General features: G+C 42.3%; 2 protein-coding genes across 4 annotated transcripts; both read right to left on the bottom strand.

Moving 5' to 3' along the window:
- Positions 1-21,111: 21,111 nt before the first annotated feature.
- LOC117579285 (bestrophin-2) lies at positions 21,112-23,221 on the bottom strand. Of its 3 annotated transcripts, none has more exons than XM_034265084.1 (6): positions 23,093-23,221; positions 22,923-23,033; positions 22,114-22,864; positions 21,845-22,054; positions 21,405-21,642; positions 21,112-21,350 (listed from the first exon to the last, which is right to left on the bottom strand). In XM_034265084.1, exons 1-6 carry the CDS (start codon positions 23,161-23,163, stop codon positions 21,178-21,180), a joined length of 1,554 nt encoding a protein of 517 aa, XP_034120975.1. In that variant the 5' UTR covers positions 23,164-23,221; the 3' UTR covers positions 21,112-21,177. The 3 variants fall into 3 exon arrangements, with proteins under 3 accessions (XP_034120975.1, XP_034120976.1, XP_034120977.1); XM_034265085.1 differs by having other exon boundaries at positions 21,405-21,636; XM_034265086.1 differs by lacking the exon at positions 21,112-21,350 and having other exon boundaries at positions 21,488-21,598.
- A 283-nt stretch (positions 23,222-23,504) lies between these two features.
- LOC117579238 (bestrophin-2) lies at positions 23,505-25,367 on the bottom strand. The gene is made up of 3 exons (XM_034265020.1): positions 25,154-25,367; positions 24,982-25,092; positions 23,505-24,925 (listed from the first exon to the last, which is right to left on the bottom strand). The coding sequence occupies exons 1-3, from the start codon at positions 25,222-25,224 to the stop codon at positions 23,533-23,535; spliced, it is 1,575 nt and encodes a 524-aa protein (XP_034120911.1). The 5' UTR covers positions 25,225-25,367; the 3' UTR covers positions 23,505-23,532.
- Between the last annotated feature and the right edge of the window lie 1,827 nt (positions 25,368-27,194).

Here is a 27,194-nt window from a genome sequence, read left to right as displayed (position 1 = left end):
TGAGAGATTGGATGGTAACAAGAGGTAAATAGAAATGAAAAATATTGTAGTGGATATTCAAATGTAATAATAATCAATCAAAGGAGTAAACAAGTTCCGAACATAGACCTAGTTAATGTCGAATATATCCGAATATTGTAGTCTTGGGATATCAATTGAATGCGACGTGTGAGACACGTACATATACTTAATGGGGTCGGAAACGTTTCCTTCTGTGCGTTACATACAACCGTTATTCGAACAAATACAATGTATGTACCCTATTTACTCTTCGAGTACCGGGTATAACAAACAAAAGTTTCATCAGACCATTTCTAGGAATTATATCTTTCAGAAAAGTTGGTTTGGTTGCTTGTGGGAAAATCGTGACGTACACTACCTTCTTATAGGGAATCTGGGACTGTCTCAAATAAAAGCTATTTGTCCCCAAATCTGTATCCAGATATTGAACATGTGACAATGTGCATCAGCAACAGCAGGAAAGGACAGGAGGCCAAGGATAAGATTGTGGAGAGAGACATATAACGTATGTGAGTGTATGTGTGTGTGTGTATGTGTGTGTGTGTGTGTGTGTGTGGCACATAGCAGACATGGCTCCTCCTCATGCTTTTATGACTGCAGCTGTCGAAATCAAATTTTCAGCGCGCTCTTTGCGAAATCAAATGCATTATGAGCCTTGGCGCTGGGGTTGTGGCCCAATGGTTTAGTCATGGGTGGATTGGAGATATACATTCATAGGGTTGCGGACTAACGCATGAAGTATTGGCAAAAATATAAAATGGGCACCAAGCTCTAAAAAGGGTAGACGTGTACGCGGAACTACCAGAATCCCAAGAAAATGATTCACCAAGGAGAAACTACGGATGTTCATGCATTGTAAAATAAATTTAAGTTTTGTATAAAGGGAGGGGCCAGAAGCGTAGCCAGACATAAAGAAAAATAAACTAAGAAAGAGGGAAAGAGACAGAGACTGAGTGCGCGCCAAGTGCCAGATGATTGAAGTAAGCGTTGCCTGTCTGCTATTTGCCTTCGCACTGAATCTCTCCTCCCTCACTACTATGGGGCTCCTGTGGCTCTGGCCAAAGGCAACTTACATGTTTGCTAACAAACACATGCAGGAACAGAATCCGAAGCAGTAACAGAGCAGCAGGAGTAGAAGACGAAACAGCGACAGCTTCACCATCAGCCAGGACATACACAAACATATCCACATACCCATACACACTCGAATAAGAAGGCAAACATCGCTGGAAAGTAAAGCAAATAGGCAAAAAATATGCTTCTGATGTAGCCAAGGATAGCCAACGACAAACTTTGCCTTGTTTGACATATTTGCTTTGACAATTCCAGGTTCCAAGTCCACATTTTAGCCACGTTCTTCTATCACCGACTCAGCAATGACCATCAATTTGGGAGGAAGAAGAGCGGCAGCAGAAAGACATTTTTATTCAATGTGAATTAGCTGCTCTTCGCTTCTCGAATAGCCACAGGTTCTGTTCTCCATTTACTGTTATGTCTGCATTAACCCCTGATAAATATTAATGCAAATTAAACCAATTAAGTGACGTCCAAATTCTAAACGACTTCCATCATACTCCTATATCTGCATACAATTCAACATATGTACATATATACATATGTATATGTATGAGAGGTTTATTATCCACCCCATACGTATGTATGTACATATATACATAAGTTCTAGGCAAGCCGTATGCAATAGGTGCACCACTTTGGTGGTGGCTAGGCCTGTTAATTTACGAAATGCTAAGGGGGAATAGAGATTAGCTGTCAATGTAATGCTTCAAATAGTCTCCCCCTCCTTAGACAAACAAGCAAACAACAGATTCCCCTCGGAATTCTTTTAATCAAATTTATGAAACGCTAATGAGCAGACTCAGCGGTGTAGAGGAGTGAGAAAAAGGGAAAGTATTTGATAAAGTCCTTGCTGAATTATATACATATAACACTCAAAACATCATCTAAGCCCTTTTGTCAAAACAATGAGATTGGGACAGATGTTCCTGAGGCGAGGTTTAATTAATGTACTCATGAATAAGACCATTCCAATGCTTGGCTTAGGTGGATCTTAGAACCACCACTGTAATTGCATACGTATATACATATGTACAATTTCTAATAGAATCTCTTCAAGTTTGAAAAGATAGAACCAAAATAACAAGAAATTGTTCCATATTTCATACCTTAAATAGCTTGTTCATATCCAACATAAAGACCGATATTTTCATTCCCTGTAGCATTTCTATTCATAACACTTCGAATCCACTTCAGTCAAACACTCCACTGGTATTTCCCATTCTCCTATTCAGTGAGGTTTTCTAATTCTGCCCTAACAAATCGAAACGAGGAGGGACGTGTGAGACGCTTCTTAAGCCTCACATCTCTTATACCCTTTACTCAGTTAGAATATCTGTACCTTAGTGCTTTTTTCGAATTTTACATTTTTCATTTTTTTTACATATGTAATCTACATCTACATCACTTCTTCCGCACACACGCCTTTTAGCTCTCCACGATCCACTAGTGAATCACACTGCATGAGGCAGAGTGTGCGAGCGAGAGAGAATGACGTTAGGCAGCATAACTGCTTAAAACAGCTGGACGGGGTGGGGTAACCACTTTCTTCATTCTGGCTATAATAATGATCCAATCTGATCCCAATTTCGTGATCTGATAGATATGGCCATTCCCCACGGAATGGCGTTTTTAGTTTCATTTTATTTTCGCCCTGAGACAGAAACAGACCACTAGTTTAACCTCTCGTTCTAGAATTCTGCAAGCGAGTTGTCTTTGGTCTGTCTTCAATTAATAAAGGAGGGGTTTTTGACCATTTATTCTTACATTATATTAGTAATACCTAGACAAAAGTATATCCACATTTAACACTGTTTGTGGGGGGAGGTTCCTGCCAGTAAGTTTCGTGTTTTAGTCTTCCTTTGACTTGCTTCTGGTTGGCGGGGGAAAATTCGCGGGATTTTCGGCCAAGTAAAACAGCGCGCGTGCGTATATGTTCAGTTTATTCGTGACACTATTTCTTCTATTCTTAGCTTACTTCTTACTCTAGTTGGGCGTGCAGGCCGCTGCTTAGAGCTTAGAGCTTTCGAGTTGTAGGTGAGTTTTGTTTTTGTTGTGTTTGTTGAAATGTTAGGGCGCATGGTGCATGCTTTTCGGCATGAACATCCTCCCCCCCTTGCAATACAATTTCAACAAGAAGGAGACGCCCAGGAACGGGGGAGGACATTCGTCACTTCGTTATGTCATGCTGCATGTTCCGGAAAGGGTCCAACCGAACACCGTGTTCTGGGCCACAGGGAGGCCTTCTGTTCTTGGGATCACTCCCGGCAGAATAATCTTGGGGTAGACATCTGCTCCCAGTACCAATGAAACGGTGCTCGTCCGATGAAAGTTCCCATCCGCCAAATGCATGTTAGCGAAGTGGTCCTTGACGTGGTCGCCCAAGGGTCTCTCCGGAGTCCTTATCAGGAGTTGAGGTCGCACAGACAGCACAACCTCCAGCCTAACATCGCTCCTTGTCCTTGATTGGATGAAAGCGGTACAAGCACATTCGGAACCAACGGGAGTGACGGAAAGCCCAAAGGCCGTTGCCAATGATGCGTTGATGCAACTGATTGGGCTGCACGCATCATGCCCTCGGAAGGATGCTGGTGCTCCTGGATTGAAGGAGCGAAGCCAGTGTCGTCGGAGGAGGAGCGGATCTGGAGGTCGATCTCGCTGGTGGCGAGTCTTCCCTTGATGGAAGAGAGCGTGACTTCGGACTTGAAGTCTGGCGCGATCCGCCCAGGTGGAGAAGTGTGTGGTGGCCTTTTCCGCACACCCGGCATCTCTCGCCGCTTCGGCATGAGCGCCCGGAGTACTGGTAAGCCAGGCAATTGTGGCAGTAGTTGTTAATCAGCACTGCCCGACGACGTTTCTCCACGGTCAGCTTCAGGAAACGTTGGCACTTCCTTAGCGCGTGGACTCCTCGGCAGACCCGACAGCGGAAGCTGTTGGATCCCCTCGGCTGGTTGCGCTGTACTGGACGTTGGCGAGGTGTCATGCTTGAAAAAGAGAGATCATGGAATATTAGCGGATGGATCATTTTCGACAAACAAAATCAAACATATTGGTTAGTTGGATACTGGGACGTGGACAGCACTGTCTACCGGAAGAAGAATGAGTTTTGCTACTGGCCGCTTAATGGTGCCGCGGACCGTTAAAACGTCGACCACGCGGACCATGCCATCGACCCCTGGATACGTTCGCTCAATTCTTCCTAGGCGCCATTCATTGAGGATTAGGTTGTCTTCCTTGATGACAACCATGTCGCCTGCCTAAAGAGTTCTTGTTGGGAGTTGCCACTTATTCCTTTTGTGTAACTCTTTGAGGTATTCGTGTTTCCAACGGAGACAAAACTGCTGGTTTTGAGCCTTCACACGCTGCCATCTATTGATTATTGACACTTCTTCCTCTTTTCTTTCTGGCTCTTCAACCAGAAAGTGGCCTGGACTGAGGGCTAGGAGGTCAGTCGGATCTTCTGACATGGGAAAAATCGGCCGCGAATTCAAGCCCGCTTCAATCTTGGAGAGGAGGGTCGACAACTCTTCAAAAGTGAACTTCGATGTCGACGTGGACTTTTAGAAAAGCGTCTTGAAAGTTTTCTCTCCCGCTTCCCACAAGCCACCCATGTGAGGTGCGCTTGGAGGATTGAAGCTCCACGTGAGGTTCTGTTGAGGATATGCGGAAATAAAACACTAACTTGTGGCTACTAGAAAGTGCTGGGACAGGGCTTTTGAGGCTCCTACGATTGTTTTTCCCATGTCGGAGTATATTTGCTGAGGACGGCGGCAAGGAACCTTTCGGTTGTGAGATCTGAGGTTGCTTCTAAATGGATCGCCTTCGTGCTGAAGCACACAAAGACACAAACATATCCCTTGGTTATACGGCAGGCTCGACCAGTGTATGTCTTGATTTCGAACGGTCCCGCAAAATCGACACCCGTTCGTATAAATGGATGAGAGAAGGAAGTCCTATTCTTGGGCAGGTCCCCCATAATCTGGGTTTGCAATTTGTATCGATAAATCGCACAAACTCGGCTTCACTAAGGTCCGCAGTTTCGGGACCCAGTATTTGGATCGGACAAGTCGCATCACAAGTTGGTTCCCACTGTGCAAGGAGATGCGATGAGTAAACCGAACTAGGAGACGCGTGTTTACGCAGGAATAAGGAAGAATGATCGGGTGTTTCTCATCATAACTCAATGACTCGGAGGTTCGCACCCGACCGCATGCCCAAAGGACACCGTTTTGGTCGATAAAGGGGTTAAGGTTATTTGACGCTGGTGCTGGACGCTGGAAGTGATTGCTTGTCTAGCAAGCGATGGAATTCTTTTGCATACTCGGCACGTTGAACACAGATGACCATACGCTCTTGAGTCTCGGAGAGCTTTATAAAACGGAAGACAAATTATAGGACCCTCATGGCCTTTCCGAATTCTAAGAAGCGGTCGATGACATTGGGTTCCGGGGACGGCTTGCACAAGTTGCACTTCACCGCGCTCCAGTTCCGTCTCGTGCGGAGGTTCAGCTGGGATGGGCCATTGGTCTTGGTTGAGTTGCAACCATTCTTGCCCGTGCCACCTTAGATTGCTGATCGCCAAATCTCGGGATGAAACCCCTCTGCTAGCTAGATCCGCTGGGTTGTGCTCCGATCTTACGTGAGACCACGTTCCCTGGATGACGGACTGGGTGATTCTAGTCACCCTGTTGGCCACAAAGGTTTTCCATCTACATGGAGCTTTGTTTAGCCAGGCTAGCACAATTGTGGAGTCTGTCCAATAAAAGTATTCGTAGCTATCAAGGGACAGTTGAAGAAGAAGAGACGAGGACAGCTCAGCGAGAAGAACGGCTCCACACAACTCCAAGCGTGGTAAAGACACGGTCTTCACAGGAGCAACTCTCGTCTTTGCTGTTAGTAGATGAACGGAGACCTGGTTGTCCATCTCTACACGAACATAAATGGCAGCGCCATTGTAGTTTCGTGCGAGGGTGATACTGCACCCATTTCGGTATGCGAATTTGTTGAAGAGCAGGATAGCTAAGGAGGAAGTCCTGCCATCTTGTGAGGAGGTCTTTTGGCAGAGAGTCATCCCACCCGAGCTCTTAAAGCCAGATTTCCTGCATAAAGATCTTTGCTCGGACAATGAAAGGATATTTGGGATACAACTTATCTTTTTGTGTAAGAGGAGCTAAAGGCTACCCCAGATGGCCGAAAAAAGAATTCATCACTATCCGCTTGCCACCGTATACCTAAGGTCTTCGCGGAACTAGAGTCCTCCATCTCAAGGAAATCGGCACACAGTAAATGGTCCGTAGGAATGTCCTGGCTTTGCATTCGAAGTCCACTTCTTCAGCGGAAAACCCGCACTGTCGAGTGCAGCGCGAAGCTCCTTTATAGATGCGATTGCACCTTGTATTGTGTGGGCAAGCAAGGACATCGTATTGGATATGATGTCGCTAACCAGTGGGAATCGCTTTAGAACTTCCTGCACAAGTTCCTTCAGCACAGGAATGGCCAAGAATAGAGAGCAGTTTACCCCGAACTTAACAGCTCATAATCACAGAGCTCGCCATGTATATTCCTAGACAGAATTCGTTAGAATCTTGTATGCGAAGGGTCGAGGGTAATTTGCCGATACATTTTTTTGATGTCAGCAGCAAAGACATATCGGAAGAATCGCCATTTCAGTATCTGAATGGTTAGATCGGATTGGAGAACAGGTCCTGGATGGAGAATGTCGTTTAAGCTGTTGCCGTTCGAGGACTTACTGGAGGCGGTACAGACTACCCGAAATTTTTTCGTGTTGCTGTCCGGCTTTTGGATAGCGTGATGGGGCAGATATAAGCTATCGGAATCGTTGCTTGGTGGCACTTGGCGCATATGACCTAAGTCTAGGTACTCCGGGATGACTCGATCGTACTGCTCGTTCAACGGAACGTTTCGTTTCAACCAACTTTCGTTTTTCAGGAACTGAGCTAGCGCGATTGATCTTGAATGCCCTAAGTTTATGTATTCAGGATTCCGAAAGGGCAATGACACCGTATAAATCCCACTTGCTTCTCTACGGGTGGTTCGATCAAAATTGTTCTCGCAGAGGAACTTCGAAGAGTCTTCAACCCGACTGGCTGGAAGATCCTCCACCTCCCAAAACTTCGTTAGAAGGTTTTCTAAACGCTGTTCTGCGCTGACATTTATCCTTGTAGTAAAGGACTGGTCCTGTAATGATCCATCCAAAAATGGTCTCTTGACCGAGTAGTGATCCGCAAATGTTGTGTTGAGAGCAGCCAAGTAAAATGGATGGAAGGATATCTGCACCTAGGAGCACATCTATCTGCGAACTTTTGTGGAAAGAAGGGTCAGCCAACGGAAGATTTGGCAGGTCCTTTATGAAACCTTGCGGAATTGGATGCGAAGGTAAGGTGCCTGCCACATTTGGAAGTACGAACGCCGAGGTTTCTACATAAACTCTCGGTTTGGAGGGAGAGCCGATTTGGAAGTGGCATATCTTTTGAGGCCTGGCGGCGATTGCTTGGTTCAAGCCCGCAACTTGAACTTGAACTGGTTGAAACGGAAGTTGAAGCTTTATAATTAGTGCCCAAGTGGCACACGTTTATTATAGCCGTGCCTAGCAGAACACTTTGTGTGTTTGCTGTGTAATAACTTTGGACTTTGGAGGATGAAGTGTCTTAAATTGGGTTTGATTTGGGAGGAACTGCTGTAGAGGGATCTGAAGGAGGGCTGCCACGGTGGAGAAGCGTGTGGTGATGACGTTTGCACGTGAAGCAATTATGCTGCTTGTGCACTCCTTTATTTGGTGCCTTCTTGCAAAACAGTTCATGCATAGCTTTTGCTGTTTGATGTAGTTGGCTCGATCATGAGCTGTCATTTGGAGAAAACGTGGACATTGGCGTACCGGGTGGTTTTCTTTGGAACAAAGACTGCAGGTGCGAATCTTGACGGAGCTTTGGCGGAGGTCGGAGCTTACTTTTGCCTCAAAAGAATTGTCCTTTTTTTTCGCCCTTTTCCCTTTTTTCGGGCCTGGAAAGCGCTTGCATGGAGGCATTCGCGTTCTCCATTGCTTCGAGAGATAAATATCGCTCACTCAGGAATTTGTTCATGGCGCTCCACGACGGTATATCGCTCTTGCTCGGAAGTGACTGTTCCCAACTTCGAGGAAACCAGGAACACCAGAACGCCGTCCGCGAAACGATTGTCAATGGGAACCGGATTGTCTAAGGGGCACTCCGTAGGGACCTACCGTGAAACTTCGAGGAAATTTCGCCGGGGCCTAATTAAAACTTGGATTTATCCTAAGAATCCACCGACAACTGTTCTCAAGAGTACAAGAGCTTTGCAAGAAAATCCCGCCAGGTACGCCTTGACTTAGGACGGAAGCAGTCGCCTCGAAAAAGGTGATACTGAAACCGAAGTTGCGGTGTTTTGTGGCAGAGGTGATATAACATCTCCACTTGAGTCAGCCTTGGATTGCTTATGTAGATTGCGGAAAATACATCTCAGAAAGTGGGCCACTTTAAATAATCGCCGTGGAAGACCTCGATTTCAATTGGGGGCAGACGACTGTAGCCTCCTTGATGAGAGCTACTCTACTTATTGTCCCCTCCCCGGCTTCGCGAGAGTTAAACGAGGACATCCCAAATCAAAGTTACTCTCGGAACCACGTTGCGAGCGTAAGATCGGCATGGCATTTTAAGCGATTACGGTAAGAGAACTGGAGGCGTTCAGAAACACGGTCCCGCGCTTCCTAGATACCTGTATTATTCGATAGTCGCTGCGCATACTCTGTGAAACGGTGGAAACAAAACGGAGATGGTATGAGAGCGATAATTTGGAAAAACGAGAGGTTAGCTTGCCTTCTGAACAATTATATTCTTTATTTATTTTGTATATGTACCAAAAAATCTGCAACGATGGAATGGAACATGTACCGGTAAAGTGAAAGATTTAGGAGTGTCAACCAACAGTAATTGGCACAAAGGATTTTTTTTGTTTGAGCCCTCTTTGATTTAGTATTATTTTCTCCACCCGGAACAGTGGAATGGAACGTACCGGTTTAGTGAAAGGTTTACGGAGTGCCCCCAAAAGTCCTTGGCACAAAGGTTTTTTTAAAAGCCCTCTTTGATTTCTGTACTATTATTCCTCCCGGAACAGTGGAATGGAACATTCAAAGAGGTTTTGGCAACTATTGGCAACAAAAAATTATTGAGGAGGCCAAAAAAAAAAAATAAATTAATATGTGAAAATATCCAAAGTGCCGTACCCTTTCATTAAAACTATATACCCGCGTCGTACGGGGTATCACTATAAGCACAAAGATGAAAGGAGCATATGCTTTAAGCTATGCTCGCGGTATGTATGTATGTACGTATGTAAGAGCTTGGAGCGGATCCCGCACAGTGGGGAAATGCATGCATGTATGTATGTACGTATGTATGTAAGGTGTTTTATATATGTGGTATGATTTGTTTTAATGGAAGAAAAACGCTGTGTATATTTTATTTTATTGCAGGCTGCGGATTTGAGTTTACATTTGCTGAAATATTATATGAATGCAGCATGCACTTAAATAATATAAGGTGGATTGGGTGTATGGAGTTAGTTTTTGCCGAGAAAAGGAACAAAACATAAAATACACCTTTAAAAGTGGTACTATGTACATGCACTATAACTTTATTTTCTTTTATGAATTTCTATTATTGTCTATTATTTAAAATAACTTGTGCGGATTATGTATATGTGCGTATGTGTGTATGTTGGTACAGTGCACTATGGGGCATTTGACCACTTTTTGTGGCATTAATTAATAACTTCCAAACGAAACAATATTTTTTTATTTAGTTTTCTGATATGAGTGAAAGGAAGGTTTTTTGAAAAAATCGAATTTTTATTTTATTTTTAAATTGAATCAAACAAAAAATGATGGGAATATGTAAAGCAATGCCATATTATCCTAAAAAAGTTGTGCCTGGATTTTAAAAAATGGAAAAGTAGAAGATAATCAAGCAGTGCAAGCAGCTTCTTTTATTTGAGTTGTTGAATTTTGGACATAATTGCACTTCCCGTCAGTGCAGAGATACTGGAAAAGTCTCAACGTTATTATAATTGTACGATTATATACGAATTAAGCCAATCTGCACATTTTCTTTCAATTTGTTTCAAGTTTGTGGGGTGCAGGTTTGGGATAGATGTATTTTTACCCAAACTAGTACAAAGAGATTTCGTTTGCACCTCTAGCTATGCTCTAGCTAAGCTGCCAGATTGTCGAGGTTCTTTCTACTCTCTACTATATTATGTACTGACACACAGTCGCATAATGTTTTAGGTGCACATTTAAAAAGAATCAAAAATCAAAGGCAGAACACAGGTTAAACTGGACTCAGTGTCTGGAAAGTGGATTACTTATTTGTTGTTGAGGAAAAAGGGGGATGATACTCTATTCAAACCACGGGAGACTTAGGTGTCGTCAAGAATGCCTCTTCTCTACCCTCCCAACCTATGCTATACTGGTAAATCGAACCGTATAGACCCTAGAACAATCAGGCAGTTTTCATTCTACCACTTCGACCTTGCTTGTCTGAGGACGGACGTTAGAATTTAGAACATATTAAATCTGTGTTTCAAAACAAAGGCTTTTAGATACATATATTTCCATGACTTCCTTATATTATAATTCAACATCTTCGATATTTCTTAACCTATACAGGAATTCGGTGATACGCCTCTCGTGGGGCACCCCGTATATGCACTTATACGCACTTAGGCTGCTACGAAAGATAGGTCTCTGTCCTATAAACTTAATTCGCAAAAATTGCACTGGTTACTTTCCTAGCTCACGGAAGACATACCTTGGTTGGTTATTATTTTCACAAGGCACTAGCACAGATTAACACAGATCCTTTGAATTTATGGCTTGCAAGACAACTTCGGCACGAGGGATTATGTATGTTATGTGTAGGTTATATCTACATACATTTATATGGCTTGCCACAATCACGTCTGCTTTTGTTGATAGACTCTTTGCTAATAACTCTAGCAAAACTCATCCCAGTGAAGCTAGGCTGTAACGAGCATAACGATCGGAGATCTGATGATGTTTGGGAGCTTTAACGGTACAATCGCGTGATCTTTCGCTGACTTGAGCATAAAGAAACTATATAAGGAGGCCTCGTCGGTGGCAGAGTTACTCGCTGCTTTTCCCAATTCTCAGTGCTCATTTGCTTGTCGACGCGGAAGGTTGGTTGCGGACAACATTTTTTTCACATTTTTTCAAAATGTTTATTTTTTCAAAACACCGACTGCTATTATGTAGCAAACTATTAAAAATTAAATGATGAAACAATTATTTTGCTCAAAAATGAGCCCCGCCCCGCAAGGGTGGCGAAAACCTCCCAAATCTACAATTTTTAAGATAAATGAAAACGCCATTCCGTAGGGAGTAGCCATATCTATCTGATCACCAAATTGGGATCCAATTGGATCATTTTTACAGCCACAATGAAGAAATTTATTTGCAGTGGCTAAACCCACCCCGTCCCGCAGCTTAGATTTGTTTTTTGCACATTCTCTCATTTACACTCTGCTTCGCGCAGTGTGCGACCTCTGCCTCTGCCGCGAGTCTGGAGTGTGTGGGTCTAGGGAAGGGGGGCGAGCTAAAGGAGTGTGTTGGTGTGAGAAGTGTTGTAGATGTAGATGACAGATAAAGAAAAAATGTAAAATTAGACAAAACACCGCTAAGGTGCAGATGTAGTCCTGAGTGCCGGGTATAAAAGATGTGACGCGTAAGAAGCGTCTCACACGTCCCTTAACGTTTTTAGTGTATATATGGAGCAGTTTATGGCCGAGTTATTACCACAGCTGCTAGAGTTACTGGTGTTTCTATAAAATAATGGTCTATATACATATGTATGTATGTATGTACATACATAGTTGTCGACGAACATGCTTCCGAAAATTCAAATCAACAACCACTCCCACGCTCACCAAAATCCCGACAACTTCATTTCAGAGTAAACAAATTAGCGAAAAATATTTGTACACATGGAAAGCTTCCTTTCCTCACTCTCACTCTCTCTTTGTCTCTCTTTTATTTTTAACGGTCCCTCCCTTGCCCTTCTCAAACTTGCATTGCACAACGTGTTTTTCATTTCGAGTGTAAACAAAATTCTAATACGTTTAACATATTGCTGGAAAATTGCTTTCCTTTCGGCGTTCGGTATTCAGCAAGCAGCAGCTTGAAGGAGCCGAAAAGCATTGTTAACCAACAATAGCAACAACAGGAGCAAGAGAACAGCAGCGGGAAAGTAAGTCGAAAATGAAGGGTGGATCAAGAACAGTCTGTGAAGCGATACACTTATAAAAGCAATGGATACTTTTTGTGATGATCCCAAAAACGATCTAATCACGGCCTAGGCTACCCAGCGATGGCGATAAATACCTATGTATGTATATTATATTTTAGAATTGGAACTGTTACATTTTCATAACCTTTATGTTCTTGAGCGTTTTTCCCTGTGTAGTGTTGTGGGTGCGCAACGACAGAAAGAAAATGTCAAACTTTTGATGCTGCAATTTGTAATTCAAGCGGTATGTATTTTGTAACTGTATACCTGCAAGTCGATTTTGAGGAAGTCTTATGTTAGGGTTTTTCGCCAGGCCTTTGATTCTAGAAAAATGACTGCAAAACCAAAACCTAATGTTGTGTTCTATGCGGCCAACGGAAGATTAATTGATCTAAGTCTATAAACGAGTGGGGTATAAATACTTATGAATATGAATACATACATATGTACACCTCTTAGAATTAATAGATTTGAAATTAGATGATTTAAGAAAACACACTTGAATGAATTCAGGTTACATTAATCTAACCGACTTTTGTTGGTCCCCGAGACAGAGTACAAACTCACCAAACCCACCTCATTCTGGTGCGGCTCTATCTAAGGTCGGTGCCATGGTAGAATTACTAAGTTAGTAATTTCACCAAGGTCGGTGCCACATAACGTGGTGGACATAATGAAAACGAAGCAACAAAACAATGTTTTCAAATAGAACGAGGAAAAGGTGATTCCTAAGTGTCACAACTTTTATACCCGGTACTCAGCATATGTACATATGTAACTTCGTACGCCAAAACGCCCTCTAGCCCACCACCCTCCCCCAGAGCCACACACTGCATGTGAAGAAGGAAGCGATTCCGACCCCATAAAGTGTACATATGTACATTACAAATGTATACTTGATCAGCAGCAATGGCCGTGTCGATATAGCCATGACTGTATGTCCTTCTGTCCGTCCGTATTGTTTGACGTCTCGTTCTCAAAGACCACAAGAGCTAGAGTCAACAAATTTTGTGTGAAGCCCCTTGTGATATCGCACCTAATCAAGTTTGTTTCGAATATCCGCACAGACCCCTTCCACCCAACACATGACGAAAATCTCTCAAATCCACAATTTTGAAGACAAGAGAAATTTAAAAATTCAATTCCGTAGTAAATCAGATCACCGAATTGGGATTTATAGTCAGAATGAAAAAAATGTATTTTTAGTTACTTAACACACCCCCGTCCGGCTTATTATTTTTATTTTTTGCGCATTCTATCATTCTACGCTCTGCTTCGTGCAGTGTGTGGCTCTAGGGGAGGGGGGCAAGCTAACAGATCGCGCTGGCGTGAGAAGTGATGTAGATATAGATCACAGATATATAGAAAATGTAAAATGAAACAAAAACCCACTAAGCCACAGCTATACTGACTGAGTACCAGGCTCACACGCTACTTTCCTCAATACTTCATACTTTCCTTAATTTCTTTGAATATTATAAACGACTCTTACGTTTTTAACAAATTTCAGACAAAATTCACATCTCCAAATCAAATTACGTTTAATGCCCTCTTGATTGGGCTCCGCGCCACTGCGTCCGCTTGGTTTTTGCTAACCTTAATTTCAAAATTAATTCAATTATTTAATTTCCTTTGGAATAGACACATATTTTTGAAGTTTACCCCGCCAACCTCTGATTATGTCGGTCAAAAGGCAACAAAAACCTTCGTTAGTGATTGCGGTAAATGAGATAATAAAGTTTTTGGTGGTTCTCCCCACTCATACATATATGTATGTACATATGCTACACCGCTATTCTCGCAGACTCCCCTGTTTGATTTTTACCATCGGAGAAATCTGAAAAACACACACAAAATACACAATCATAACCGTAAATAGTTAGTTCACCTTTTACGTGCGTTAATGATGTTTTCTCAATCAAAAAGTTAAGTCTTTCGTAGCGGTTAAGGGAGAGGTTTTGTAAGTAAAGTTTGGAAAAGGCAGCAGCTTTGGTGGTGAGGGTCTAGAATGGTGGGAGGATTGGGGAAGAGGGAGAGTAAACAAGCATATGGCGGGGGAGGGACTATCACCTTTTGGCTTCTAATCGGACATGAAAAGCTAATTACAAGTAGCTGAAAGTTGTGCGCTTCAATTGTCCAAAAGGAGATTGGATCTGTGTCGGGAGAAGGAAGGGAGAAAAATAGGAGGGAGTGCGAAACAGAGAGGAAAGCAACACCTGCCAAAATAAACGTTGATTGGGTTTTAAATGATTTAACAGATGCAGAAACCTGCTCTGCGTATGTACATGCATACATACATATGTATGTTTGTATTTTCGCTTAGGTATGTCAATAATTTTCCGAAAGCGATTAGAATACAGGACAAATAATTACCTATGCTAAGTTTTAGACAGCATAAAAAATAAGAAGTTGTTTTTCCAGAAAAAGATAGACGGGAAGAAGGCCGCCGATTTAGTCTCTTCATTCTGCCCAATATCAAATACTATACGTTTCCTTTTTAAGTTTTTCGATAAATACTTTGCACTCATCTGGTCAATATCAATGCCACATTTTCGGGTTTCTCGTGGTTTAATCAATAATTCATTGTTTTGGGACCCAAGTCCTTCCGTAGATTCTCGAAAATCAAGTTTTAAGCTCCCCAAAACCATTCCAATACAATGCTGATTCATTCAACCTTGTTTATTAACAGCCCAGCTCATTGCTTTAAAACTTGAATGACATAGAGTTTGGAGATACAAATGAAAGCGAGGTAAAGGGTAGAATGAGAGGTGGAGACGCTCAAATCCTTACTTACAAAAGTATACTACCGTTACGCTTCCCCTGTCTCTCCCTTTGTGGTAGGGTTGGGGTAGTGGTGGGTATCGTTTGGGTTGAGAATTTTCATATAAAGCTAAGCTGTCTCTGCTTCTTTTACAGTATTTTGAGAGTTTCTTGTTGAGTTTTCTACCCCTGCCCAATGTGGAAAAGTTTTTTATCTGCAGCCAAATAGTTTTAGACTATTTCTCTATCAATTTTAATGGTAATACTTAGACAAAAGTTTATACACATTACACACATAGGGACAGTTAGATAAAAGATGAACAAAGAGGAAGAGAGAGAGAGAGAGAGAGAGTCCGGGATCTTTAAATGAAAGGATTCAATGCGTACACTGTTTGAGTTTGGCTTGGGATTTCTTTTTTTTAATTTGATGGAAAGAGAGAAACTTTTTGTGTCAGTGGATTCGTGAAAGGAATAAACCAATAAAACAGATTCCAAAGGCTCGTCGACCTTATTAAACCCGATATTCGATGAGTAAATGGGGTATATTGTAATTTTGAGGAAAAGTTGATGTATGTAACGCAGAGAAGGAAACGGTTCTGACGCCATAAATATATATATTCAGCATCAATAGCCGATAAACCCTATATAGCCTACCCGTCCCTATGACCGCCTTATACTCAGAGACCATAAGAGATACGGCAACCAAGTTTTGCATCCAGACTTCTGTATGCTCACACTGTTACAAGTGTATTTCAAAAATCAATTTTGAATATAAAGGAAACTTTAAACATATCATTACATGACCATATCCATTGGATCACCGATCACCGATAAGCCAGAATGAAGAAATGAATTTGCAATGGCTACCCCCACACCGTCCAGCAACTTTTTTTTTGGCTCATTCTCTCATTCTACACTCTGGTTGATGCAGTGTGTGGCTCTAGGGGCGAGGGGCGAGCTAAAAGAGCGATTGTGCGTGAGAAGTGATGTAAATGTAGTTAACATATGTAGAAAAAAACGTAAAATTTTAAATTTGAAAAAAACCACTAAGGTACAGATGTACTACCGAGTACCGGGTATAAGAGTTGTGATGCGTAAGAAGCGTCTCACACGTCCCTTCCCGCTTTAATTTCTATGTTTGGTATTCGTCTCTATCTGTCTCTTTGTTTTTACGCTTCGACAATTGAGAGTGCGGACTGATTTTGCAACTTGTAATTATCACTCACAACATCTAGTCGAGCATCCTACCCGTAACCATCCGTAACCACACATCCTTTCTCTCGTTCAACTTCCCTCACCATCATGGTGCTTAATTAATAGACATCATAAAGTGCTGCACCTCTCAGTGGTGAGTATGGGTACCCATATATTTTCCGTGCCCCAAGTTTGACATGATGAAGCACAATCCTGGCCACAATACTAACTGACATTTTGAGCCAATTTGAAAATGGCAACACAAAAAAAATAGTTTCCATTTCCACAGTCAAATAAAAATTAATTACAACAATTTATCATCGTCGTCGCAATAGTCTCAAAACATGTTTGGTAATATTGGCTTGGAGAGGTATCGACAGGTAGATTACTCTATAACGCGGGGCGCAGTTTCATACTTTCCGTATAGCTAACACATATACATTTTATAAAAACTATAGGCCATATAAGAGGATAAAACTGTAAGAGCTACAGCAGTCGAACATTATGTGGAGACTCCTGTGGCATCACCAGTATCTAAAACATCCGTGGGCTCTAAGAGGGAAGTGCAGAATCAGAGCGTATCTCAGAGGTAAATTATACTACCCGAAACGATTTTCCCTCAAGCAACCAAACCAACTTTTCTTGAAAGATATTAGGCCTGATAATTTATTTTTTTTCCTATGGCAGAACATATTTTTTGATTTTTGTTTTTATTTTTTTTTTTGTAAAGCTCTAGGAAGCTGATAAATACATCTTTAAAGTGTACCCAAACAATTTGTGGTGTTAACTTACCGTCTGGGAAATAGTAGGCTTTGAAATGCACAAAATATGATTTTTGGGCGGTAATTTTTACGAAATTTTGACTCTAAAAACCAAAACTTTACCCTGACGGTAAATTAAAATAGCTAAGTCAACTTTTAGCTGCATCAGATGGAATTTCAGAATGGTCAATGTTCTTTACAATAAAAGCTAAGTTAGGTACATAATCAAACCGTTACCTGTAAAAACACAGAATTAACAACAAAAAACAACTTTTTACAAATTCTTAAAAAGAAAACTTTGGACATAGAAAAAAAAAATAAAAAATGTTCGATTTTCTCGAGCAGTGTTATCGTAAGCATATATTTTTTGGAGTGCAAATTGGTACGAAGTAGTTTTATTGTACCAGCGCAATAGAGTTTCAACGAATTAAGACGATCTACCTCTTCTTTAGCCCTATGGTCGTTTAAAACTTTATAAAGGGTACACAAACGAAAGCAGTTACAAGACGAACAACCTACTGGACAATTGTCCAGCTTTGATATGCTCCACCTACCGCACCATTCCAAAGCCGGTCGTTATGTATAAGCGGCTAGCTGCTGTAAAAACGCAAATGTAAACCCTTTCGGTAATGCAAAATAATTGCTATGGCTCGTGGTTCGAGTTCACCAGAGTGCCTCAGAAAAAATATGCAAAATAACGAGCAGATAAAAAAACGTCAAAGCGTAAAATAATGTTCTGTGCCCCCTCCCTTCTTCTGGCTACAGTTTAGCTTAACAGTAATTAAAGCAACGGAAGATAGGGCGTTTCATTTAGTTTTCAGTTTCCACCTAATTTACCCAATTGGGTAAAAGTGCTTTATCATAATCAGCCCGGGAGCAAGGTTCGCATATCTAATGAATCAAAAGAAGGCTGAGACGTGCAGGCAAGCTACAGAGGAGGTGCTGGACCAGGGTCCATGGAGTAAATGTTCATGAATGGAATGGGTGGAATGGGTATTAGGTTTTCGCCTTTCTCCGCTCGGCACATATTTACCGAGTTGCTAATAGGCTGTCACATAATTAGCCCTCAAACAACAGACCTAAAAATAAAAAAAGAAGGAAATGAAATTAGTTAGAATAAAAAGGATACTGACATTAACATTGGCTTTGATGGAAGTCGAAGATGACCAAACGATAAGGTCCAAAGATGTTCTAACGAATCTTACGAAAGATTCAGGATTCTGGCTTTTTTTCTGATAGGGCTGATGCTGCGGGGTTCTGGGCGTTAGCGAAGGAAGTGAGTTGGAGTTAATATTTAGCCCGTGTGCATATGTACATATGTACGTACATATGTATGTGCAACAAACAGGTTTTTCTTATGAATACGCAAATTAAAAATAATAAATCCTTTAACTACCATTTAAAGATTAGGCAATGTAAATGTTCCTTGGATGGGCTACCGTCCTATGGCCGTGAATCAGTTTCTGCTTGTTGGATGCCTTTTTGTTCGCTGTTTCCTTCTTTCGCATCCCTGACAACCCATTTCCTTCCTAATAAACTGATGGAGACGACCTCCTTTTTGAATTCAAAATGTCCTGAGCCTTTCCAGAGGTCGCATTAGCCAGAAACCAGAGGGAATGTGGGAAATGGCCTGACCAACCAGAAAGTCTCACCCCAAATACCTCAAGCCAGGGGCTGCATAAAAAAGTTGCTTGACTGTGTGGCAATTAACGAAGCAGTGCAGCTGCAATCAAGCAACATATGAACATACATGAGCATAAATATTTCTGATATATGTATGTAAATATCTATGCACATATGCACATACGTAAGTAAACAAAAAATTTTATAATTATTGTTTCAACGCCTCAAAAATTCTGAAAATGTGTTTTTGGTAAAAAAATGTAACACAAAGAAGGAAGCGTTTCCGACCCCATACAGTGTTTTTATTCTTAATCAACATCAATAGCCGAGTCGATTTAGCCATGTCTGTTTGTCCTTCTGTTCGTCCGTCTTGTTTGACGCCTCGTTCTCAGAGACCACTAGAGGTAGAGTCAACAAATTTTGTGTGAAGACCCTTCGGATATCACACTGAATCAAGTTTGTTTCTAATATTCGCAAAGACCCCTTCCACTCAACAAATGGCGAAAATCTCTCAATTCCACAATTTTGAAGACACGAGAAAACTAAAAATGCTCAAACGAAAGGGAGCGAGGTAAAAGAGCGTGTTGGTGTGAGAAGTGATAGACGTAGAAGAAATTTAAAATGTAAAATTCGATTAAAAAAACCATTAGGGTACATAAGTACATATACTGACTGAGTACCGGGTATTATAGTTGTGACGCGTAAGAAGCGTCTCAAAAGTATCTTCTCCTTTTTTTTCAAAATTTTTTTAAAAACATGGAACACAAGCAGAGATAGAAGGAGCAAATATTGTGAAGCAACCCAAACTCTGTTCTCTGTCTGTGCCTTTGTTCTGGCCATGTTGTAAGTTGACCATAAGAGATGACCATAATGACCATTGCACTGATGTTTGCTATGGCTCCTGCACATGTACTATGTTGGTACATGCATGTATGCACATGCACAAATGAGTATTAAATTAAATTAACCCCTTTTTGTGCTGATCCCTGCCTGATATCCTCCCAAGCCGAGCACACAAAAATCCACATCTGGAATCCTAAACCGCGTCATCAATCAGCACCAGCAACCAGTGAAGCAAGCAGCAACAGCAGGACAAATGAGGCGACAAAACACAAACTACGCGTTGGGCGAATATGAAATATTTGTGCCCACATTTCACTGAACTGTTACGGAACGGACACGCGGCACTTTCGAATTGATTGAAGGGTGGTTTCGTGCCACTTAACGAAGGGAAAAACAAATTTCTAGCATAAAGTAGAAAAATCTTCCTGAATAAATTTGTCTATTAAATTCAATATATTTGCATATTTTACATGTTAGTCGCAGAGTTAAGGGGTGTATTTAAGCCCAGAACTCGTAGAAGTAAAGGGTTTATTGGATTTGTGCTCGAAATGGATGTACTTATATACACACGTATGTTACGTATGTATACGTATACGTACGTATTTTACGTACTACAGACGGACTAGAATATATGTACATATATACTTTATGGGGTCGGAAACGTTTCCTTCTGTGCGTTACATGTGTACATACATCCAATCCCTTCTCGTTTCTGCTGAATTTGACTCAGAGGCTCTCAGAGATCTGGAGGCTGGACACAATATGTGGAATTGATTTTAATCGAAATGAATATATTTTTACCATTACCTACTTCATTCATATCTAGATTATTTGACGTTTTTCCAATCTCTTATAGAGTAACCAACATTAAGCAATTAGTTTTTCAAAACCTTCACACTTTCTCATGTCTTATTCAACCAAATTAAAAGCAAACGGATACGAATATATACATAGATCTGAAACTGTCAATTCAAAGCCCAGAAAGCAGAGGAGAAAAAACGAAGCCTATAATACCCGTTAACACGTTAAGTTTCGAACAGAATCGGAATGATTTAGGCCCTATTAACCACCATTAATTAAATAAATACGAGTATATATTTATTTAAATTTCATTTTATGATTCATGTTCAAAGCTGAAGCTTTAACACTTTTAACAAAACGCATGGCGTCAGATTATTGATGTTTGGTTATGACAATGAATTTGACACGGAGCAATTACATATATTCCTTTTTCGATGCTGCTGGTCCTGGGGCTTGTTCTGGCAGCTGACACGAGTAAATGGGTACCGCCGTTTCAACATGATTCAGAAAATACTGCGTACATTGTCTTAACGCATCAGAGACAATCGTTGTCATTTAATTCAAGTGAAAAGCTCTGAACGGGAGGCTAAAAAAGCAGACGACTACAATAAAAACAATTAAAAATTAGGAAATCGAAAATGGGGTTTCCCAAAAGTAGGGCCACGAATTAAATACGTATGGCAAATAAAACTAAATTTCGAAAGGAAGACATTTCGATTTCTTTGCAACGCCACTTCACTGATTACCAGGCCGTATCTGGCCTAAGGATTCTCTTCCTCACCCAGCGCATCTTCTGAGGGTGCACGCAGCACTGTCACCGTATAACCCCCCGATGGCCCTGTACGGGTGTGAGTGCTCCGCATATTGAGGAAGCGATGACGCATACGTTCCCTTCGCTCCTGATGGCGCTGCTCGATTAGCTCATCAAAATTCACTGGTGGATGCTTTTGTAGGTATGGTTGTGAGGAGATGGAACTAGAGAGCTTACGGCTAGCTGATCCTGATCTGGACGGTCTGCGCTGGCATGTCTCCGAGTCGGCCAGAGTTGGCTCATTGAAGGTCAGTCGTGAATTGCTCTCCCTGGTGTTCCGACGGCTCGGCATCTGATGCTGGTAGTCCGCGAAACTGGCGCTGGTGGACTGCCTATCCAAAATATGACTGAGAAAGTTGTCGCGCCCACTCCTGTTGGTTGTAGTAGAGTCTCGGGACATATAGAATCTCTGCACCTGAAAATCAAGGGTATCAAATCAGAGGTAGACTAAACACAAAGAGGAGACACCAATGGAAATTTTCGACGGTCCGAAGCCTAACAAATCCTTTATAAGAAACTATGCGTGTACATACTCGTATACATTTGTATATATGTATGTATATATGTATATATAGTGGGCCAAAAGCACAGACGTAAGGACGAACTAATAGAAATACCTTTTGATCCGAGCTATTTACTTTATTGTAGTCCAGTTTGGCCGTAGAGGCCTCGGGCGGGCCGGTCCGCTTCGCATCCTCGGCATAAGGTAGCTCGTTGGGGAAGACTTCGTCCCAATACTGATCCTTTACCAGTTCCGGATGCTCCTGATGCATCTCGTCTACTATCAGATAGGAGACTGTCAGGTTACGATCTATCATCCAATTGAGCTGCGAAGATCAGAGAGCTGTGGAATAGTGTAGGGGTAACTATACACAATCCGAAAAACCTCAAAGTCATCGTCATCCTCGCCAAAGGGGTTGATCAGCGACTCTGCCACCTTCAGCCATCCCATGTAGAAGAAGAATTGCAGAATGGTCAGGAAAGGAAACCACTGAACGACTCGATTGGGCTCGCTTCCAGTCTCACTGACTTGTGTCCACTGCTGGCCGATCACACTAAACAGAAAGAAGGTATAGGTGGCCAGGGTAACCACTTGGGTGTACACCAGCGGAACGCTGACCCAATCATAGTACAAAAGGAATCCACAGTAGCCGCGAAACTTGTTTAGTTCATCAATGATTGTTTTGACGGCATAATCATCTCGTATCTTGTTCTCCTTTCGGGCTCTCATCACAATGCTAGCGGCCCAAACAATGGGCATCCAGTGCTTGGGATAATGGGGGAAGGCGACGTCCAAGTTCTCGATGATGGCTTTTTCGTTCTCCAACAACAGCCCGGACTCGATGATCTGACTGTAGGTTGGGAACCGCTTCTTGACATTCGGCGATATCATCGTGAACACAATCACCTGGCACAGGCACACATATCGCAGTATGGTTCGACGCATAGCCCGAGCCCGATCGTCGAATCCCTGTATGCTGGAGCTGACCAAGATGGCTATAGAGTCGGGCCATGGTATGGTCGTATACTGCTGCCACCAGCGACCCATCACAATGGAGACATAGAAGCCGAGCACAAAGGACAGCGGCAAGAGGTTTCCATGAGTACTGCAATAGTACACAATGCCTTCGAAGACCCTAGCAGTTGAGGTTGGTTCTTAGTTAGGGGAGGATCTGAGATTAAAGAGAGACCAACTTTTGGGCATTTTCAGTCATAAGCGCTCGATAGGAGAGGGCCACTAAGCAATATAGTCCAAAGAAGATTACCAGATCTATCCAAACCAGCTTGTAAATGCTGCCACGCCATCTAAAAAGCGGTGACAGGGATTTTGGACGCGTTTAATCTCATATGTTGTCTATACAAACCTGAACAGCAATTTCAGAAAGTTGCTTATAACCTTCGAGGTGTTTACGTTAGCCGTATAGGTCACAGTCATAATTAAAGGAAAGGTCAAAATTTTTATATTTTTGATGGAATCGAACAGAAAGTTTTACGTTTGACAGTGAAAGCAGAGAACTATAACCTGAAAAGAATGCTTCTTAACTTCAATTCTGACAAGACTAGATGCTTGTCCTTGTACTTGTGAGTGCCACATACATGATGTATGTATTTACTTTGACAGTTTCCTACTGGGGAGTATATGATATGCTGACAACTGTTTCTTATGTTGTCCTCCTCGCCCTCCCTGAATAACGTAAACAAAACAGCTTATTGATCAGTGTAACCACACAGAATTAAAAGAAAAACCCGTTGGATACGTTCTCATTTATCATATGCATTTATGTGCGTTTCGATCAACACAAAGTCACTTGCCCTTTTTTTTGCTTATGTGACTCTTGTCTGTCTGGATTTCTGAGTCCTTCCGCCTGCCATGGTCTTCTTCCGAGCCCAACTCCGAGCTGGTTCTTGCTGCAATTTCACCTTTCATCAGCTCCAGGGTCATGGCAGCCTGATGGATTTGGCGAGTGATGCGTTCTCGCTCACGCTCCTCCTTAAGACGATCGAAGTCGTCTTTACTTGTCTCTCGACTTAGGTTCTCCTCCTCGCCAAACTCCTCATCGACCTGTGAAAAGCGGCCATCCGTGGAAAATGAGATAGAAACAGAGCTCCTGATGGAGCGGAAGTCCCGCGGGGCGAATCGAATGCGGAGTTCGTTCTCGTTCTCGCCCTCGTCCTCCTCATCGAAATCTGTCCAATCCTGCTCCAGATCGAGGCTGTGAGCCTTGTTCGGAACCGAAGTCACCGTGTTGATCTTAGACAGGTCCATTCTAGCTGTAGAAGCCTCAGGATGTTCGGCCCGTTGTCCCTCCGCTGCATAGGGCAACTCATTCGGGAAAACCTCGTCCCAGTACTGATCCCGAACCAACTGCGGATGATCGTTATGCATCTCGTCCACAATTAGATAGCTCACTTGAAGATTCCGATCTATCAGCCAGTTGAGCTCAAAATCATCGTCGTCATCCCCAAAGGGACAGATCAGAGTCTCTGCCACCTTCAGCCATCCCATGAAAAAGAAGAACTCTAGGGTGCTGAATAGGGGAAAGTAATAATTGATGACGTTCGTATATCGGCTCCCGGAGGCAAACTCCCTGTCGATCCACTGATGCCCAAATATGGCAGCCATAAAGTACGTATAAACCGCCAGGGTCACCACCTGTGTATAGACTAAAGGAACGCTAATAGTGTCGTAGTGAATAAGCATGTTGCAGCCTGCCCGAAACTTGTTCAGCTCATCAATCATAGACTTTAGGGAGAAATCGTCCCAGATGCGTCCTTCCTTTCTGGCACGCGTCACAATGCTGCTGGCCCACATGATGGGCATCCAGTACTTAGGATGCTTGGGAAACTTGGTGTCCATGGCCTTGATGATATTTGCCTCGTTCGCGTTGAGCATGCCCGCCTCAATGAGGTAGTCATAGCTGGGGAACCGACGCTTGATCACCGGCGATATCATGGTCAGGACCATTGTCAGTGAAAGGCACACATATCTCATAATGGTGCGCCGCATGAGGCGTCCGTGCTCGTCCTGACCGCGTACCAGCGCACTCACATACACCGCCAGGGGATCCGGCCAGGGCACTGTGATATACTGATTCCACCAGCGGTCTACGATAATGGATACGTAGAAGCCCAGCACAAACGAGAGAGGGATCAGGCTGCCATAGCTGTGGCAGTAAACGACAATATCCTCGAAGATCCTAAAAATCATATTTCAGAGCTTCTTATGGGTGAGGTGGAACAAACGCAAACTTACTCTTTGTCACTACCCCTGAGAACGTAGCGGTACAGCAGGGCCATACAATAGAAACTGGCTAGAAACGCCAATAAATCCACCCATATAATCTTGTAGATACTGGCGCGCCATCTGCCGATTACGTAGTTCATTCGATACACAGCCCTTTTTCGAAAAATCAAAGTCATCTTACCTAGCCAAGAGTTTCCAGAAGCAGCCAAAGTGGCGGCATGAGGCCACCTCAGCTGTGTACGAAACAGTCATTTTCTTTTTACCAAATTAAGAACTTTAGTATAATATCCCTAAGACACAAACTGAGCCTTGACTATGGCGATACAAAAACACTTTGTGAGGCCATAAGCACAGCCAACTTTGAAATTAGTTTGCTTAAAGGCAATATCCTTCCTCGAGCATTAAGCTAAGATAGTCGGTAGGCGCGACACATTTGTGGGCGTAATTATTTAAATTGGATCATTTATATTTGCCAAAAGACGGTAGACAGCACATATCCAATTTGCGATAAAGTTTACCATCGAAATCTTCCTACTTTCAAATACATAAATGTACATACATACGAGAAGGGACGTGTGAGACGCTTATTACGCGTCACAACTTTTATACCCGGCACTCAGGACTACATCTGCACCTTAGCGGTTATTTGTCAAATTGTACATTTTTTCTTCATCTGTCATATACATCTACAACACACTTCTCACACCACCACGCTCCTTTAGCTAGCCGCCCTTCCCTAGACCAACACACTGCAGACTCGCGGCAGAGGCAGCGCCCGCACACAAACAAAAAAAAAACAAATATAAGCTGTGGGACGAGGTGGGTTAAAAGTCGGAAGAGCCATCGGCAGGGGGAAGGAAGAGGCAGAGGCCGAGTGAAACAGAAGCAGAGTGTGAATGAGAGAATGTAAAAAGAGCAACAAAAGCTGCGGGACAGGGTGGGTTTAGCCACTGGAAATTAATTTCTCCATTGTGGCTATAATAATGATCCGACCGGATCCCAATTTGGTGATCTGATAGATATGGCATCCTACGGAATGGCGTTTTTAGTTTTTTTGTATCTTCAAAACTGTAGATTTGCGGGGTTTTCGGTCGTTTGCGGGGGCGGAAGGGGGCGTGGCTCATTTTTGAAATACACTGGTTTCAGTGTGAGCATACAGCAGTCCGGAGCCGAAATTTGGTGGCTCTAGCTCTTATAGCCTCTGAGAACTAGCCGACAAACAAGACGGACAGACAGACATGGCTCTATCGACTCGGCTATTGATGCTGATCAAGAATATATATACTTTATGGGGTCGGAAACGCTTCCTTCTGTGCGTTACATACAACCGTTATTCCCCACAAATACAACATACCCTATTTACTCTTCACTGCACGAAGCAAAGTGTGGAATGAGAGCCATTCTGGATATAATAATAATCAAATCTGATCTCAATTTGGCGATCTGATAGATACATATGTATGTATATGCATGTAGTTTTTTCCTACGGAATTGCGTTTTCTTTTATTTTCAAAATTGTGGCTGTGGGAAATTTCCGCCCATTGTGGTGTGGAAGGGGGCTGGGCTCAGTTTTTAAATACACTTATAACAGTGTCAGAATACATCCATCTGAACGGACTTGGTGGCTGTAGCTTTTATAGTCGCTAAGATCCAGGCGCTCAACAAGACGGACGAACAAACAGACATGGCTAAATTGGCTCGGCTATTGATGCTGATCGGAAAAGTTTCATTCTGTGCGTTACATTTGTACATCCGTTATTCCCCACAAATACACTATACCCTGTTTACTCTTCGAGTACCAGGTATAAAAATACTAACTTACGCTAGTTGACCTTTGTCATTTTCTAGTACTGCAGGGTATACAAAAACTCTGCTTTTAGAATATAACATTTGACAGTTACATATTGTTTTAAAAGAACTGATATATTTTTTCTGTTATGGAAAAAGAGGACAAAACAATCTAAAAGTAGTTCAACTAAATTGTATATTATTTTATTGAAGGCTACGTACTTCTTAAGATTAACTAAAAATGCCTTAGACAACATTTGTTGGCTTAACGACTATGTCACGTATTAGTATTTACCCAAATGCTTACTTATAATTTCATTCTCTCATTCTTTATAGAGCGCATCCAAGCTTATTAACCGAATCAACCACTTCAGACGAGCAAAGTGTATAAATTGAAACTCAACATCCAATTAAACAATTCTAAAGCGCATCTA

The sequence above is a fragment of the Drosophila guanche genome, unplaced genomic scaffold, assembly GCF_900245975.1.
Source record: "Drosophila guanche unplaced genomic scaffold, DGUA_6, whole genome shotgun sequence".
Lineage (NCBI taxonomy): Eukaryota > Metazoa > Arthropoda > Insecta > Diptera > Drosophilidae > Drosophila > Drosophila guanche.
Note: the sequence above shows the minus strand (reverse complement) of the source record. Positions and strands in the feature narration are given on the sequence as shown.